The 17,291-nt window shown below is 48.5% G+C and overlaps 1 protein-coding gene across 6 annotated transcripts in view; it reads right to left on the bottom strand.

Moving 5' to 3' along the window:
* The window catches only part of GLIS1 (GLIS family zinc finger 1), a 196,424-nt gene extending 190,789 nt beyond the window's left edge, over positions 1-5,635 (bottom strand). For 2 of the 6 annotated variants that reach the window (XM_084785566.1, XM_084785568.1), the window contains exons 1-2: positions 5,502-5,635; positions 4,090-4,387 (exon numbers count right to left, since the gene is read on the bottom strand). In XM_084785566.1, the coding sequence (XP_084641692.1) occupies positions 4,090-4,345 (256 nt within the window). In that variant the 5' untranslated portion in view covers positions 4,346-4,387; positions 5,502-5,635. Of the gene's footprint in view, positions 1-670; positions 727-759; positions 2,559-4,089; positions 4,388-5,179; positions 5,428-5,451 lie in introns of those variants that run through there. The other 4 variants (XM_084785570.1, XM_084785567.1, XM_084785569.1 and 1 more) reach the window with 4 other exon arrangements.
* Between the last annotated feature and the right edge of the window lie 11,656 nt (positions 5,636-17,291).

Here is a 17,291-nt window from a genome sequence, read left to right as displayed (position 1 = left end):
TGGGATTTTAACGCACGTTAGAAACGAGCACGCTACTTCACTTTTCTCCTCACGCGGACGAAACGAGGGAGACGAGTAACTAAGACGAGAAGTGTTGGGGGGGGGGGAGTGTGGCATAGGAAAATTCACAGTGACAGAGCAACACACCCTATCAGATTACACAGCCAAGAGGGTCCTGAGACCTTGAGCCAGCTAAGTACACCGCAGGTAACCGGCAGAGAAACCAACAAGGCCCCAACTAGGGCACAATCATAAGTGACACCTCCCTTCCTTTCCACTCTGCCAGCCAAGGCTTAAACAACTTTTAGAGAGTTTAAAAGGCACAAAAGGGAGAAAAATTCTAGCTGCACAAAATTTGAAGGGAATCTCTGGGACTTACATTTCCACTGCGTGTCTATAAAGGATTTGTCGGATGCGTCACTCTTACGGCTGTAGACACACATGTCCCTATCTCGTTTGTGTACCCACACACATACTTGCTTTTCTTTGTCTCGGCGAGCCTGACATTTGGCCAGCAGGTTTCTCTCCCCCCTGATTTGAAACCTCAAGCACTGAAAAAATTTGGATCTGATTATTTCCGGATCCCAGGACCAGGACTTTAAAATGGATGAAATGCAAGCAAATTGCCCACCAGAGCCAGAGGGGAAAATGCTTTAAAAATAACTTATACCTTTCTATTACAGATGTGCTGGCCTCTCCTGACCTCCTCGGAACATGGCAGTAGCTTCCTGCTTTGATGAAAAAAAAAAAACAACTCACCCAGATAGCACACTGAAACCATCATGCCTTGCTCCACACCAGCAGCCTGACACCCAGGCACACAGCCTATAATTGCTTGCTTTCTTCTCTTTTTCTTTTCTTTTCTTTTTTTTCTTTTCTTTTCTTTCTTTCTTTCTTTTTCTACTAGACTGACCGCTTTTGGACATTTACAACTGTGTCACAGGGGACTGTTTTTAACTAATAGTGGAGTTCACATTTGTATGATCGCCAATCGTCAATCTCCGTCCGCTCTTTGCTCGTTTTGTATGAGGTCATAGTAAAAGGGTCCAGGCCCATCGAGTGGCTGTGAGTTAAACAGTAACATCATTATCTGGTTTGGACAGATGGAATCATCTGGTAAACTACAAACTCTTCTAGACGGGGCACAGAGACGATCACCGACTTCCAAACATTTAAGACAGGAGACATACCAAAAACAAATGCAGTCACATTCTCTGGATGTTGAGAAGGCCCTACTTATGAATGCCAGCTCTCAGATGCAAGCGCACACATGGAGACGGTACAAGTTTAAGGCCATAAAGATCTGGAGCGCGAGGCCTCGGGAACTGCCATCCCCTGTCCGTCCGTAGCTCTGAGCAAATCCTGGAACCTCCGTGCATTAATCTACAAAGAGGGATCAGTTTCCTGCCCCGTCCGATACAAGCGCTCCATCTGTTCCCGAGAAAAGCCCACGAGGTAGGCAGCGGCAGATGAAGGAATGTGCGTGGATACACGCTAAACACTGCAGCCCTAGGCAGGGCACACATCATCGGCTAGGGCCACAAAGCTGTCTGACAGGGAAAGCCCAGCTGTTTTCCTTCTCCCCTTGTCAGGACTTACAAAAGAGTGTCAGGTGTGTAATAATAATTTTAAAAATGCAGGATTTGGCAATTTGGCCTTGTCAGCTGTTTGGAATCTGTACAAAGGGGACTCGGCTACAGATAGTGATTCTTATCACCAACGATGACGACGTTAGTCCGTGATGTCAACCCCATGCCTAGTCCGTCCAGGTGCAGACTTGGAAATACTCATTAGCTCATCCCTTCCTGTGCTTAAGGTCCATCCAAGGCAGAAGGCACACCATTTGAATCCTGACCCTGCACCATGCAGTCTTCTTTCCCTTCGCTGGGCACCAGAGGCCACGGGTGACCCAAGGCACAGCACTTCTTGGCCTCTCCTGTCCAGCGCACCAGAATTTGTGTTCTTCTCATTGAACATTTAAAAACCAGATCTTTCTCACTCTTCAATCTGCCGCCTTTACCTCCAGTATTAATGTCCCTCGCATGACGCCTTGCAAGTATTAACAAAAGTGACCTTTTCCGTTTACATAGCACCTGTTCCAGACTGTTTTATTGACCCTTTGATGGGCATTGTCACCTCCAGAGACTGAGAACATCCAACGTGTTACTATCTCAATCCTAAAGTGCTCTTGTCTAAGTCAGTCTCCAGGAGGAGACCTGAAGCTCACGAGGGGAGAAAGAACTTCCCTGTCATCCCATCACCCATTGAGGCTGGATGGCTTATCATTTCCAGCTCAGCCCAATAAATACGCTTCAGTCGGTATCTCTGCTCGTCTGTTTCTAATAACCCTGAGTGGATGGGGCAGGACGGCGCACATTCAAAGGGCTGCGCAGTCCCGGACTGTTTTGGTAGGAGGAGGCCTCGGGAGAAGGTGTCACTTCACGGGTGACGTTCCTAAGAAGGCATCTTGAGAAGACCAGGAGAGGGTTGCTCTTCTCTCGGGATACCCAGCCTGATTCTGAGGAAGGTGAAGGCAGACCTTCCTCATCATGCCAGAGCGCCAGCCCCTCGGTTTTCTCACCTTTCAAATGGATGCCCGTCTGCCCGACCCCAACGGCCCCCGGAGCTGTGAAGGCTCACAATGCAGAAGCTGCTGGGGTGCTGCTGTAACCAGAAAGGGCCAGTTCAAAGTACGAGGCAAGAGTCTGTGTTCGCCCTTTTGCTGTCTTTTCCAGACGCAGATCTTTTAGAGGAGGGGACGACGGGTGAGGAAAACATAATCGAGGTTTGAGCAGGATGAAGGCAAGACATACGCAAAGCACCGAGTTAATTCCAGTTAGCCATGAAAACAAAGGTTGTGTGGGGGACAGCCATCCCTTCCATAGGGCTGTGCAGGACCTGATCTGCAGATGTTGGGCGTGAGTGTAAGAAAGGACCGTTTGCGGAACCTGACAAGCCAGGGCGCTCTCTGCAGCAAGCATTGCTGATGGCTCGCTATGCAACACTCAACCCCCCTCCATACTTGAATATACATCCCAGCAAAATTATTCAACGAGCATCTTCCCGTATTCCACTCTCTTTTTTAAAATCATCTCTCCTCAGAGACGAGACTGAAGACAAGAATAACAGCTATCCTACAAAGCCAAAGAGAAATCTATATACATTTATTTCTTCCAACCAGGCCAGAAACCGGAAGCAAGCTGGCCCAAGGTGCTGAGCTGATGGGAAGAGGAATCTACAACTACGAAACACTGGCTTTGACTTCCTTGTAAACCAACTGGGAAAAGAATCTAAAGGGTACCAGGGCTGATATGATCAAACCCCAAAGCTGCTGGTTCGGCTAATGGGGAATAAAAGAGCAGAACGCTAGACCCCTTAACCATCTCTCTAACGTCTGGTTAATCATCTGTTACCATAAAACCTATAAATAACACGTCAGTAATAATTAACTATGATCGGGTGGATACTTTCAGGAGAATAGCAGCACCTGTCTCTGAATTTGCCCATAGCGGGTTCCCAGCTTGCCTTGCCTTCACCAAGCACAGAAAAGTCATGTCTAAGACAACATTTGGCCCAGGCTGGATTATAGACTCAGAAGAACTTAAGTCAGGAGTCAGGACCGATGGGGAAACTGGGGGAGATCCTGCCAAAGTCCTCTGTTTTGCTTGCTTGCTTTTCTTTCTTTCTTACTTTGGGAGATTGGGATAGTTCAAAGTATGCCTTCAGCTGCTTAGAAACAGTTACTAGACACAGAAGCTGAAACGAATGTACAATAAAAATCTGACGTTTCACACGACTTTTATCAGAAACATACAGAAGCAAAGTTATGTAATATAAGCTTTCTATACGCACATTTCCTCCCAAACATGCCTATTTGGTTTAAATTGGATGCTTCCAGGCATCAGTTCAAACTGACAGGCCAGTCCCAACCAACCACATAGATACTGAGGAATTCTTTAGGAAGTTCCACGAAGTTCTCCGGAGAATCCCTACAGAGCCAGTGGCAGCGGCGCCTCGCCGGCACCCGCAGCCCTAACTGAACTCTGCATGCTGGCGGGTCAGCACATCGGTGCGGCCCATCGGACTCACCCTTGCCGCTGACGGCCTTAGACAAGCCATAGTCTCGAGGGCTCCGGGGCCGGAGGAGGTCGTGGGCGCGTTGTGGTGGCACCGGCAGCCGAGGCAGCAGGTCTCGAGGGTTCCCGTCTCCGCAGCCGCTGCCACTCACGGCAATCCTGAAGGCCATGTGCGCTCCCAGGCCGGCGAGCCCGCGGCCGGGGCCAGGAGCTCCAGGGGCCTCCTTTGGCCTCTTGTCCGAAAGTACCTCCGCCACCTCGCAATGCATGGCGCCGGGGCGGGGCGCACGGCTGGGGGTCGAGCCAAGCTCCTGCGGAGGGAGAAAGCGCCGAGCTTTAGAATGCGGGAAACGGAGCTCCCAGTCCTGAGACTACAGTTTGGGCAGTCACGCTCTACTTAGTTCTGATCTCTCTAAAAAAGGTTAGCATCGCAGGGCGTGGTGGCACACTCCTGTAATCCCAGCACTTGGGGAGGCAGAGTCATGCGGACCTCTTGTGAGTTCGAGGCCGGCTTGGTTTACAAAGCGAGTCCAGGGCAGTCAAGGCTACACAGAAAACCCTGTCTCGAAAAATCAAAAAATAAAATAAAATAGGTTAGCGTCACCACACCGACCCCATCCTTGAGCCACCTGACCCCATGGACTGTGGTCGTCCCCATCTCGCTGCCGCCGCCCTGACCCCACAGGTTCCGAAGCCCTCGTGCCCTAATCTGCTTCCACCCAGGGTCAGCCCTCTTAGGACGAAAGGCGAAACTAAGACCTGGGATAGGATAGGAGTTCCCCAAAGGGACAGGGAGAGGGCAGTACACTGGGACGGGATGGGAGTTCCTGTCCGGAGTTCCCTAAAGGAACAGGGAGAGGGCAGCAGCCTGATCCCTGGAGCAGGGTTCCAGGAGAGCCGGAGTGGGCTTGGATGAGTCCCTAGCTGCGCTCCTCCAGGTGCTCCGGGGCGGGCTGAGCAGAGCCCGGGCACTGCACACACACACACGGCCGCGGGGTGCAGACGCAGAACACCCGCGAGCCCCGCCACTAGCCAGACACCAGGCTGAAGATGAACGCGCACGCCCACTGCGCGAGCCCACAAAGCGCATCTGAGAGACGTACATCTCAGAGACCCGGGGCACCGGAGCCCGCACAGCCAGGGTCGCCCACGCACGCCGGCTCCCACGCACACTCGCGCCCCGTCGATGCGCGCTCCGAGACTAGCCATGCCACACACCCCATTCACCGGCTCACACTCCGCAGCGCCGGCAGCCGCAAGTCTCACGCCGCGGAGCCTCGGCATCATCTCCAGCATCATTCCCGCGAGAGCGAGGCCTCAGGGCCCCCAAACTCGCCTCGCCCCTCGGCGCGCCCCGAACCACCCCAGAGCTCACGGATTCGGACGCCGCCGGGTCCTCGGCGCGCACGGCGCGCCCATTCTCACCTCGCCACCGGCGCAGCGGCTCGCGGGGCGCACAGCACGGCGCGCCTCCTCTGGCGCCGCAGCCCCCGCAGCCGCCGCCGCCACCACCACCGCCACGGCCGCCGCGTCCTACGGGGCGACACCCCGGGGGCGGGGCGGCCCGCCGCTGCCCACAGTCGCTCTGGCCGCGGCTCCCGGGGGCTGCCGGACAGGCCAATGGCGGCTCGAGGGCGTGCCGCTCGCCTGGGGGCCTGGGCTGGGCGGGGCGCTCCCGGGCTGAGGTTTTGACAGCCGCGCGAACCCTGCGCTTTGGCTGTCCGGACTCAGCCGGTCCCAGCCGAGGCCAGAGGAGGAGACTGGGGTCCGAAGACTGAGCCAGCACAACCAGTTTTCGACCCTTCTCTCCGGGCGGGATCCTGCTTCTCCCCTAGTCGCGTTTTCTGCCTGGTAAATGGGAACGGCGGACCTGCTAAAGCGGAGGTAGCAGACGCAAAAGTGCCGGACGAGTTGTTTTGTTTTTTGCAAACTCCAAACAGCTCACTTGAAATCGCACAGATTTCACAGCAAGTCAGTAGCAAAGTCGGCATCCGTACCCAGGCCTCAGCCCACTTTCGCACGACTTCTGTAATGTTTTCTAGAAAAGGTCCATCCAGGGGAGAGAGCATCTCAAAGTCCCCTGTACCTGTTTCTTGCTTGCTTTGACCCCTCCCCTCCCATCCAGGCATCAGGGTCTCAAGGGGCCCTGTTCAACGTGTCCCTTGCTTCATCCCCTCTCTGCGACCCCGGTTCAGGGTCGTTAAGGAGCACTGCTTGAGAATAGCCCTTATGAGGCCTCATAGTGACTAGAAGCTGCGGGTCAGCTCCCATCTCTGAGCGTGCAAAATGAGGTGTGTTGGTTGAGATCTGACCTATATTCAGGGGCCTACTGAAGGATCCCGGGAAGCCTCAAAAACGTATCTGCATTCTGTCATCACCTCCCCCTATGTACTAGTGAGGACAACAACCTGCCCGAAGCGTCTTCCCTGGCTTAAACTGTTTGAGAGTGGTCTCTGACCTTGGTCTTAAACTGGGAAACATGTGTGGAGCCCCTGCAACCAGCCAGGTTCACAAACTGGGATGCTACACATAGGAAGACGGCGCAAGCAGCCTTCCCAGAACCATGGTAAAACAAGATTTTCCAACAGTCATAGGGGAGGGGAGTAAGGGGAAGACACAAGGGATGGGATAACAATTGAGATGTAATAGGAAGAAATTAATAAAAACAAAACAAAAAAAACCCAAGATTTTCCAGTCACAGAGTGTTAAGATTTAATTTCCTATGCCTTAAGAGACTTAGAAAGAGCAGCGGTAACTGAAAGAACCTTGACATTTTTACTTAAGCCCACCCCGACTCTCATGGCCAGCAGCAACAGCGTAGGGTGTGGCAGAGCAGGCTTCCTGACTCCCACATCAATGTTTTCCTCCCTTACCATGCACGTTACCAAGTGCAGGTGTCAAGAGTGGGTGCAGGTGACACACAGGCCCAGGGAGGTACAGACATCTCAGGCCTTGCCTCCTTCTGGGGACCTGCCGATGGGGACTGCCACTTGTAAGGCAGGATGGGAAAGAGTAGAAAGGAGGAAGAATAGCTGCCTCCCTGCGCCCCCCCCCCAAGTACTTGAACCTCCCCTCTCCCACTTCACACCCCCCACCCCCCATTTCTGAAATGTAGGTCCTGGCTCTGGACAACAGGCATTCGGCTTTAGACAAATAGCCCTGCTTGGTTTATCCCTCAAGAAGCAAAAAAAAAAAAAAAAAAAAAAAAAAACAGGAAGTTCTAGCTTTGCCTCTTCTGCTGTTCAACCAAGAGCTGAGCACTCTGCTCTTACACAAACACACACACACACACACACACACACACACACACACACACACACACACCCTGAGTCAGAGACAGAGAGAGACAGAGGCAGAGGCAGACAGAGAGACAGAGACAGACAGAGAGGACTGCACATTTAGTTCCGACTGTCCCTTAGCCAGCTGGACAATCAGGCAAAAACTCCCCGGCTCGTTTTCTTGTTCCTGATTGCACCGCTTCCTTGGCCCAGCCCTTGTAGTTGAACTAGGGACCTTGTGAGCACTCAGGGAGCTGCCACAGCAGGTAGCCAGGCACAACAAACGCCGCATGGCAGCAGGGCCCTTGCGCGGATGTGCAGGTCTGGCGTGCTTATACAGTTTTCCTAAAAGGAAATAAAGCCGCCTGTTACGAACGCTGAAGGGGCGAGAAGACACCGGAAGCCTGCACTCTACATTTATATACATTTTCTAAACATTGGTATTTTCTAACAAGACATACTACTCTCTTTAGCTTTCCACAAGGGTTAAGAGATTATAGTTTTTTTTTTCCTTCAGCTTTGGCATTAAAACTCATTAGTGCACTCGGGAGGCAGAGGCAGGTGGATCGCTATGAGTTCAAGGCCAGCCTGGTCTACAAAAGGAGTCCAGGACAGCCAAGGCTACACAGAAAAACCCTGTCTCCAAACCGTCCCCCTCCCCCCCCAAAAAAAAACTCATTAATATTTTAATCAGAAAGAACAAAGCAAGAGCAAAGCAAAACCTACTACTCACCTCAGCAGGCTGGACCAGAGCTTCTTAAAGCGTTCTACTTGTGACTCCGCAACCCCAGGCACATGAACTTCCCACACTAACCAAGCATGGAATGCCAGGCCTACCTAGACACAAGCTGCCTACTGGGCATGCACGTCTGGGTCCATCTGCCATCTTATTTTGTCCTTTACTACTGTGCCACACTCCGGGTGAATGACCCTTGTGAAGTCCCCACACAGGACACCTGAGCACTATCCCAGGCCCCTCGCCGATCACAAATGGCCTTCCAGTCCTCATCATATTTCTTGCTGTTCTCCTGCCTTCATCCTCCTATGCCTAAGAAGCCATCTTTCAGAGTGACCTCCCCATCAGTCTGAAGTGCAGACCTGGACATGGGACTTTCCCAGTTTAAACCTCATTGACAGTCCCCAGTGGTCATGTAAATAAAAAAGTAAGGGGTTTTGGTTTTGGTTTTTTTTTTTAAGATTTATTTACTTATTAATATGTATACACTTCTCTACCTGCAGGCCAGAAGAGGCCATCAGATCACATTATAGATGGTTGTGTGAGCCACCATGTGGTTGCTAGGAATTGAACTCAGGACCTTTGGAAGAGCAGTCAGTGCTCTTAACCTCTGAGCCATCTCTCCAGCCCTTGGTTTTGCTTTTAAAGATTCATTTATCCATTGTATGTGTGTGAGTGCTTTGCCTGCATGTGTGTCTCTGTGTCCCATGTGTGTGTGCCTTGTGGCACAGAGGTCAGAAAAAAGCTGCCAGATCTCCTAGAATTGGAATTACAAATGGTTGTGCGCCAACATGTGGGTACTGGGAACTGAGCCCGGATCCTCTGCAAGAACAGCCAGTGCTCCTAACCACTGTTCCATCTTCCCAACACCAAAATCAAGGTTTAAAAAAAAATTTAGTATGTGCATGCTTGTGTGTGTGCATACACACATATGCATGTGTATGTACACAGGTGCACAGGTGCCATGGCATATGTATGCAGGTCAGAAGGCAACTCTTGGAAGTCCCTTCTTTTCTCTCACCTTGTGACAATGAACTCAGGACAGGTCACCAAATGTAAGAGCATCTATCCACTAAGTTATCTCCCCACCTTTAAAAATCATATTTAAAACACGTGGAGGTCTGGAGAACAACCTGTGGGATTCAGTTCTCCCTCCATCATGTGGAAGGCGGAAGGCTTCCCAGCTGGGCCACCCTCACTCGCTGAGCCATCTCAATGGTCTTTCATCAAAATACTTTTTATCCCTTACTCCTACCTAACTAGAATATTTTCATCTAGAGCCTAGAACTTACATACATGCCTTTATTGCACTGTGTATTTATTCAATCTATTTTAATAGAGGTCTTTATGCAGCTACCCTCCTTCCAACCTTCCAACACTAGGTAGGGGAGAAAGAAGATTAAAAGGGACTTCTTTAGGCTTCGTTCCTGCAGAATAGAGTTGTCAGAGTCTTTGGGGCAATACCACTCTCGGCCATCAGGATATCCAGCAGTCTAACAAAGCAGCAAACAACAAATGAAGCAGACCGGCGGCAGCCTTCTTCTCCCTCCGAGTGTCTCCTCAAAGCTTTCTCTCACAGCATTTCTTCCTCTCTTTGGGCTCTGATGTTTATACTCTCCCAGAGTTCTCAGAGTATGACTGTCTCAGCTAGCAAAGGCCATGCCCCCACACAAGGTGATTATAGTTAACAGCTGTGGACAAACTGGGACAGCCCCATGTCCCACAATTGGGATTAAAACAAAAACATGGAACTGAGTTTTTAAAGAAATCAAGACTTCCACTATGTGTCCCCCTTTTTATCTAAAAGTAATTGGCTTTTTTCTCTAACATTAATAAACTGTATACAATGAGAATAATTGTGAGAATTATCAGGTAAGAATTATATTTACATCTTCCAGTCCATTTGTAGTCGGCAATCTTTGAGAAGCATTTCACTATCTATCCTATCTTAGTGAGTCCAAAATTCTATATCTAAATCACTTTCTTATCATAACCTAAGTTTATCGATCTAAAAACATCCTTTTAGACCTAAAACATTGCCTTAGTCCCTAAACAACTACGCTTAATTGTAGTTAAGACTGAGACTATCTAGTCCTCAACCCCATTGGAGACTTTAGAAGGAAATTATATTCCCTAAGTATGTAGGAAGTGCAGCTCAAGCAGCTTCCATAACTATAGAAATGACAGAGACAGCTGACCGCCTGGACAGTCACCAGAGGCTCCTCTGTGTCACTGGGGCCTCCAGTCTTCAGCCTACTGGCCCAGAATATCTGACAGACTTTTCTGTGAATCAGGAACTTTGAAGGACTGGTCTACTTAGTCTCTGCAAAGTTGGACAGTCAATCTTCCCGTGTCCTGTTTGTCAACAGTTTAGACAGCCTGCTGTCAGCAATTAAGAAGGACATTTTTTTTTTTTGGTCTAATGGCTATCTTGCCACATTTGTTTCTTTGATGCCTATCATCTTCCTTGAGGTAGAAAGGGAGTGGTGCCGGGAGCAGATGTGTCTCTTTCAGAAAAGCCTTTATTGATTTTTTTTTTATTTATCTATTTTTATTTTTTGCATATGACTGTACACCTGTGTGCCAGAAGAGGGCATCAGATCTCAGTATAGATGGTTGTGAGCCACCATGTGGTTGCTGGGAGCTGAACTCAGAACCTCTGGAAGAACAGACAGTGCTCTTAACCGCCGAGCCATCTCTCCAACCCAAGCCTTTTATTAGTACAACATCTTTAAATGCCATATTCTGTAGATCTCTGAGGTGTTTGAAGACAACCTATCTATCTCAGTATGCCTAAATAGCCAAGCATTGCTTGTTTTTAGCTATGTATTTTCTGCTTAACCTGAGCACATATACAGTCATATACATACAGAAATTAACTAAAACAGTACCTAACAAGGCTACAAGTAAGATTATGTATAGGTGACTAACTACTAATTTCTTAATTATCCTAAACAGTTTGCAACAGCAGCTTTCATAAGACTAGAACTTTACATCACATTTTCAAACGAGTTGCATATGTACAACACATTAAGCAAGAGTAGAACAAAATAATCTTAATTTCTATCAATATATAATAATCCATACCAATGTATTTGGGGCTTGTGGATTGAATAATCTACCTTTTGTCCTATCACTTTATGGCTGTGGATTATGTTTCCTAAGCTAACATTGTCCTCTCTTATCCACATTACACCTTTCTACCCATAAGCCCTTAATACCCACCTCAACTGCACCTTCTACAAGCCTTTCTCAAGCCCCCTGGCTAGGGTTAGCCTCTCATGCACACACACAGGGCCCTCTGCTTGGACCTATCTCAGCACTTACCACCAGGATTTGTCTGCTTGTTTAACACTCTGAACGGGAGTTCAGCCACAGCAGAGGTAGTCCTTAGCCTGCCTGTCCCCAAGACTGGAAGAATTTCATGCACAAAGTCAGTATATGGAGCTGCTGGATTATTAAAGATGGAGCTTGTGCCTGCATTCCTAGGTAAGGACGTCTCCTGGAAGAGCTGTCCTATCCTCTCATGGTCTTTGTCCAGGAGTGCGAGCTTACATTCAGAAAACGGATGGGACACAAGTAGACAGTTCTGTGTCTCAACGTATCTTTGCCCTGGAGCTCCAGGAAGGGACAGTGATGGATGCGCCACTGTTTACTCTGCCTCTACTGTTTGCACCTGCTGTGTGCCCTGTGTGTGCTCTCGCGCAGTCGTGACAAGGCCTCTGAGAGAAGAGGTCATAGGTGAGGAAATAAAGGTTCAAGATTAAGAAATATATAGCCCTTGGGCTGGAGAGATGGCTCAGTGGGTAAGAGCACTGGTTATTCTTCCAGAGGTCCTGAGTTCAATTCCCAGCAACCACATGTGGCTCACAACCATCTATGGTGAGATCTAACACCCTCTTCTGGCGTACAGGTGAACATGGAGGCAGAGCACTGTATACATAATAAATAATAAATCTTTTTTTAAAAAAAGAAATATGAAGCCCTCATAGTTCAGAGTGTCTGACTCGATGGCCAACTGACTCAGACTTCAACCCAAATTAAAACATTTCTGCCTCAGAGGACAGTGAGAAGATGGCTTAGCTGGGTGCTGTTGTGCATGGCTGAGGCGAAAAAACTACTTAAGCTCCAGAGTTCAAGTCCAGCCTGGGCAACAGAGTGAAAGAAAGACAAAAGACAAAAAAAAAAAAAAAAACAGAGCCAGAAGGAAAAAACAAAAGTGTATGGAGGTAGGTGTGGTACACAGGCCTTTAATTCCAGCCCATGGAAAGCTGAGGCAAAAAGACAAGGAATTTGAGGCAAGTCTGGGCTACATAGTGAGACCTTATTTCAAACAAGCCACCCCTGCAAAAAGAAAAAAAAAGAATGAAAATCTTAAGCCCAAATTCAATACAATTTTTTAAAAAGATTTATTTATTTATTATTATGTATACAGTGCTCTGCCTGCTTGTACACCTGCAGGCCAGAAGAGGGCACCAGATCACATTATAGGTGCTTGGGAGCCACCGTGTGGCTGCTGGGAATTGAACTCAGGACCTTTGGAAGAGCAGTCAGTGTTCTTAACCTCTGAGCCATCTCTCCAGCCCCAATACAATTTTTAAAAATAGGCAAAGCTGGACCTGATTGCACAGATCTGTACTCTCAACTACTTGGAAAGCAGAGGCAGAAACCGTAAGTTCAAGGCCTATTTGGACTACAGAGTGAGTTCAAGGCCACCTTGAGCAGCTTCCTGAGTGACAGAGCGCGAAAGAGGAGGGGTGGAGGGTGTAGCTCAGGGGTAAAGAGCTTGCCTAGCACACGAGAGGCCATGGGCTCAGTCCTGAGGACTGAAAACGGGGGCAAGTGAGGATCTGATGTGACATTTCCTCAAGAAGATTCACAAAGATGTTAAAAGGTGCCCAACATTCTCAGTCACTAGGAGAATGCAAAACCACAGCGGAACATCGTGTTAAATCTGATAAAAATGGCTGCAAAGACTTAACAGAATTATCATGTGATCCAGTAACTCCAATTCTAGATATAAGCCTGAAAGAACTGAAAACATAAACAAATACACATACATGTGTGTGCACTACAGTACATTTCACTACAGGCAAAAGGTCGGAGCTACCCAAATGCTCATTAACAGATGTCGTGATAAACTGTTACATACACGCAGTGGGGCAGAATTCACTTTCCAGAGGAAAACACATAGATTTAGTCCACATTGCGAATGAGCCTAAAACAACAACAACAAAAACAAAAACAAAAACAAAAAACAAACAACACGCTAGGTGCAATACACTCGCATAAAAGGCCTTAAGTTATGTGGCTCCACTTACATGAAATAAACAGTAGGGGTCTTTTGTTTGTTTTTAATGGAGACAAAAGGCAGAATGGCGACTGTCAGGGACAAGGAGATGGGGTCAGGAGGAATTTGATTATTGGCATGGGTTTCTTCTGGATCCTGAAAAAAAAATATCTGAAACTAGAGAAGGGTGACATTTCACAACACCAGGAATATATTAAATGTCACTGAACTGTCCATTTTAAATAATTTTATGTTAATGAATGTCACTGCATTAAATCAATTTTTTTATTATTTTATTTTTGTACATATACATTTATATTATTGCACATATATACCATAGATTAGCTATGGCAAGAAGAACCGTGACACAATCAGGAATTATATAAATGCTATATTCTTAGTGTTTTGGCTATTTTAAATCAATTTTTTAAGTTAATAAAAATAAAGTATGCCCGAGTCCAAAGCCAGAGCTTCCATTACTCAGTACGCTCTGGGCATTGGCTGGGAATGGCCCAGAGCAAGACTTCTACAGTGGCTGTGGCTGTGATACCATCTGGATGATATGCAAACCCATTTCTGGTTTCTGAATGCGATCCCTGCCAAATAAAGATGGCAGTATCTGACCTGACACGGCTGCCAGAGATGCTGTGCAAAGGAAGAAAATACAAACAAGACAGAAAGTGAGAGATAGTTAATATTAAGAAAGGGGCCACCCCACAGCTACCCTTCTATCTAGTATCCCTCTAACAAAGATGCTGTGTGCGTGCATGTGCGCGCATGTGTGCGTTCCTGCTGTCCGGTCTCTGCCCACAGGAAAGTACTAGAACTGTGCCAGGCTTGTTCATGAATTCTGGGTATTTGAACTGGGGTCATCAAACTTGCACAGCATGTGCCTTGTCCACTGAGCCATCTCCCTGGCACCAAAGATGCTTTTAAAAATAAAATACAGGACAGGGAAGATGACCCAGTGGGTAAAGTGCTCATTGTACAAGGATGAAGACAAGAGTTTGGACCTCTAGCAGCCATTCAAGAAGCTGAACACGGCAGCATGGGCCTGTGATGTCAGTGCTAGGGAGGCTGAGACAGGAAAATGCCAGGAGCAGGGAGGAGGGTGTCTGCTGCCAGCCAATCAGTGAGTTCCAGCTTCAGTGGGCTACCTTGTCTCAAGAATAAAGTGGAGAGCAACAGAAGAAGACATTGATATTGACCTTTGGCCTAGACAGACAGACAGACAGACAGACAGACAGACAGACAGACAGAGACAGAGGGTGGGGGGAAACCCTGGAACATCTGTGTGAATCACAGTTACAAAAGGCTACTAAGGATGTTTTAGATAAAATGTCTACGTAAGGGACTAAGAACTAACCTAGGACTAGAAAGGAACTTTCTGATTAAACAGCCCAACAAACAAACAACAAAGAACACCGAACCTACAACCAACATCACACACGTACGCCACACTTAGTGCAAAGACCGTGTGCTCTCCTCTAAGATCTGGGACAGACAAGGACGTTTATCCCTCACTGTCTCTTTCCAGGGGCATCCCGGAAGTCCCAGCCAGTCCAGTGAGGCAAGGACAAGTTTAAGTATGCAAGTTGGAAAGGAAAACAATAAAAGTCTCTATTGACCAATGACATAGATGATTGTCTATGCAGAAAATCCCACGGAATCTCAGAAAAGAAAGAAGCCTCCTTGGTCTGGGGAGTAAAGTGGGTAACGAGCTTGCCACATTGTGTAAGGAGGTGAGTTCTGATCCCCAGAACCCACACAAGAAGCCGGGCATGACACACACCTATAATTCCAGTGCCAGGATGGGGGCGACAAGAGGAAGCCAGAAGCTTGATACCCAGCCAGTCACGCTAATTAGCAGCCCCAGGTTTAACGAGAGACGCGCCTCAAAAAATAAGGGAAAGAGCCACAGAGGAAGACCCCCAATGTTGACAGCTTTTCTGAGAACGCTTCTGCTCCAAGCATCACCCTAGCTTCCAGAGACTGAGTGATTCCAGCTGATTAGTGGACTCAAATACTCAGCTAGTCATACAAATGGATGTCTAATCATGGTAAGACCCAAGGGAGAATGTTCCACACTGAGAAAACATGACGCAGAGAGGGGAAACCCCATGTACAGGGCAGAGGAGGATTTCACCATAAAGGTGAGGATTAAACTAGGCCCTCTGGGGATAGAAAGCTATGGGCTGTGGAGCTTTCCAGCCAGCCAGAAACCATGAACACAGGTACCCTGCGGTTCAGGGAACCAGATCCCTTCCAGGCAGCAGAGGCAGAGCAGTGTGCGTGGAATAGCAGTGTGAGGGCAGCAGGACACCAGATGACACTGGGGGAGGGAGCCGGCCAGGTCCGAAAGGCAAAGGAGAGCTGTAGGCTGGAGACAGCCACCATCAGATCTGTTCTGAAAATAGTAGGCCAGCTGTCGCAGGGAAAATGGCAAGAGAAAGAGGCAAGAGCGGGTGTGGGAAGAGTAGGCAGAAGGCCAAAGAGAGGCGCTGAGGAGCCTGGAACTGGGCACCAGGAGCGGTGGGGATGGGAGCCGGGTCTGGAAAGCAGCCGTGTTTCAGATGCAAAGTTGACAATAAAGGACACCGGACAATGAGGGAGAGGGGAAGAGAGGCGGGAGGCCTGGAAAGACACAAGCTCTAGAGTTTGGCATGTCCCCTGGCTGGCCCAAGGCATTCTTCATCCCTAATAGTGGTTTCCAGAAGCAAAGAAGATGTCACACCAACAGGCTCCTCAGGCTGCTCCCTTCCTCACGCTGGTCACACGCTGCCGCTCTTCTATAGAAATTTTAATTGGCTTTCAGCGAGTCATTGTATTCACGGGGAAAACAAAATAAGGCCGTACAAAATGCACATCAAATGCTGCTAACAGAGACAATGCGTTTTGACAGCTTGGGAAATTATGAGGGCCGACCAGAGCTGTACATAAAGGAGAAGGGGGCCAATGGAGGTGCGGCACCAGCCCCATGGCAGGCACCTTCACACAGCCAGCTGCAGATAAAGATATACCTTCAGTGCAGGCACCAATGCGATGGCAAACTGAGCTCCAAAGACTCAGGGAAAGCAGCAGGTTCAAGGCTCAGCCCTGGGTCTACTTGAGCCTAAAACACTAGGTTCTTCCCATCATGCCCCCGTCTCCAGCTGAAGACTGGCCGCTCCACACACATCCATCCAGGATTCCTAATGGCCACTTCCCCCAGGCAGCCTGCTTTCCCATCCCAGCCACAAGCCAAGTACACACAAAGCCTCTGTCTTTCCTCCTTTCTTGGACTCTACCCTCGTCAGCTACCTAAGAACACTTGCTTTCTGCCATGTTACAAGCCTGTGTGTGGCTTTGCTGTGTTGCTGATACTAACGCAGAGCCTGCTTGGAAGCAAGGGTGCCTGTAACATGGCAGCTACACAGCAAAGTGGTTCATGAGGTCAAAAAGTAGGTCAGTGAGCTGCCACCGTGCCGCTGTGAGTAAGCAGAACTGATGACTCACGTTCCCTCGTCGTCTTCTTCCACAACAGCATTAACCTAAGGCAGAGCGCACAGCACCATCGTCTGCTTGCTTCGTTGCTGGCACACGGTAGTTCCTCTCCATGCACAAAGCATTCTCAAGCAAGAATAAAACTATTCATCAGCAAGTCTGACGACACATTACAGAACCTATTACAAAATCAGCTTTAAAGCATTTGACAGACCTTTTTCTTCCTAACAGACTCCCACTATATTGCCCAGAATGGCCTCAAACTCATGAGTTCAAGTGGTCCTCCTGTCATGGCCTTCTCATAACCGGGACTACAGGCACGCCCCATCATGTCACCTCAACAGACATCTTCTTGCAAAAACTTTTTTTCTCCAACACTTTTTTATCTTCTAACATTTATTTATTTATTTATTTATTTATTTATTTAT

The sequence above is a fragment of the Acomys minous genome, assembly GCF_964271855.1.
Source record: "Acomys minous genome assembly, chromosome: 6".
NCBI lineage: Eukaryota > Metazoa > Chordata > Mammalia > Rodentia > Muridae > Acomys > Acomys minous.
Note: the sequence above shows the minus strand (reverse complement) of the source record. Positions and strands in the feature narration are given on the sequence as shown.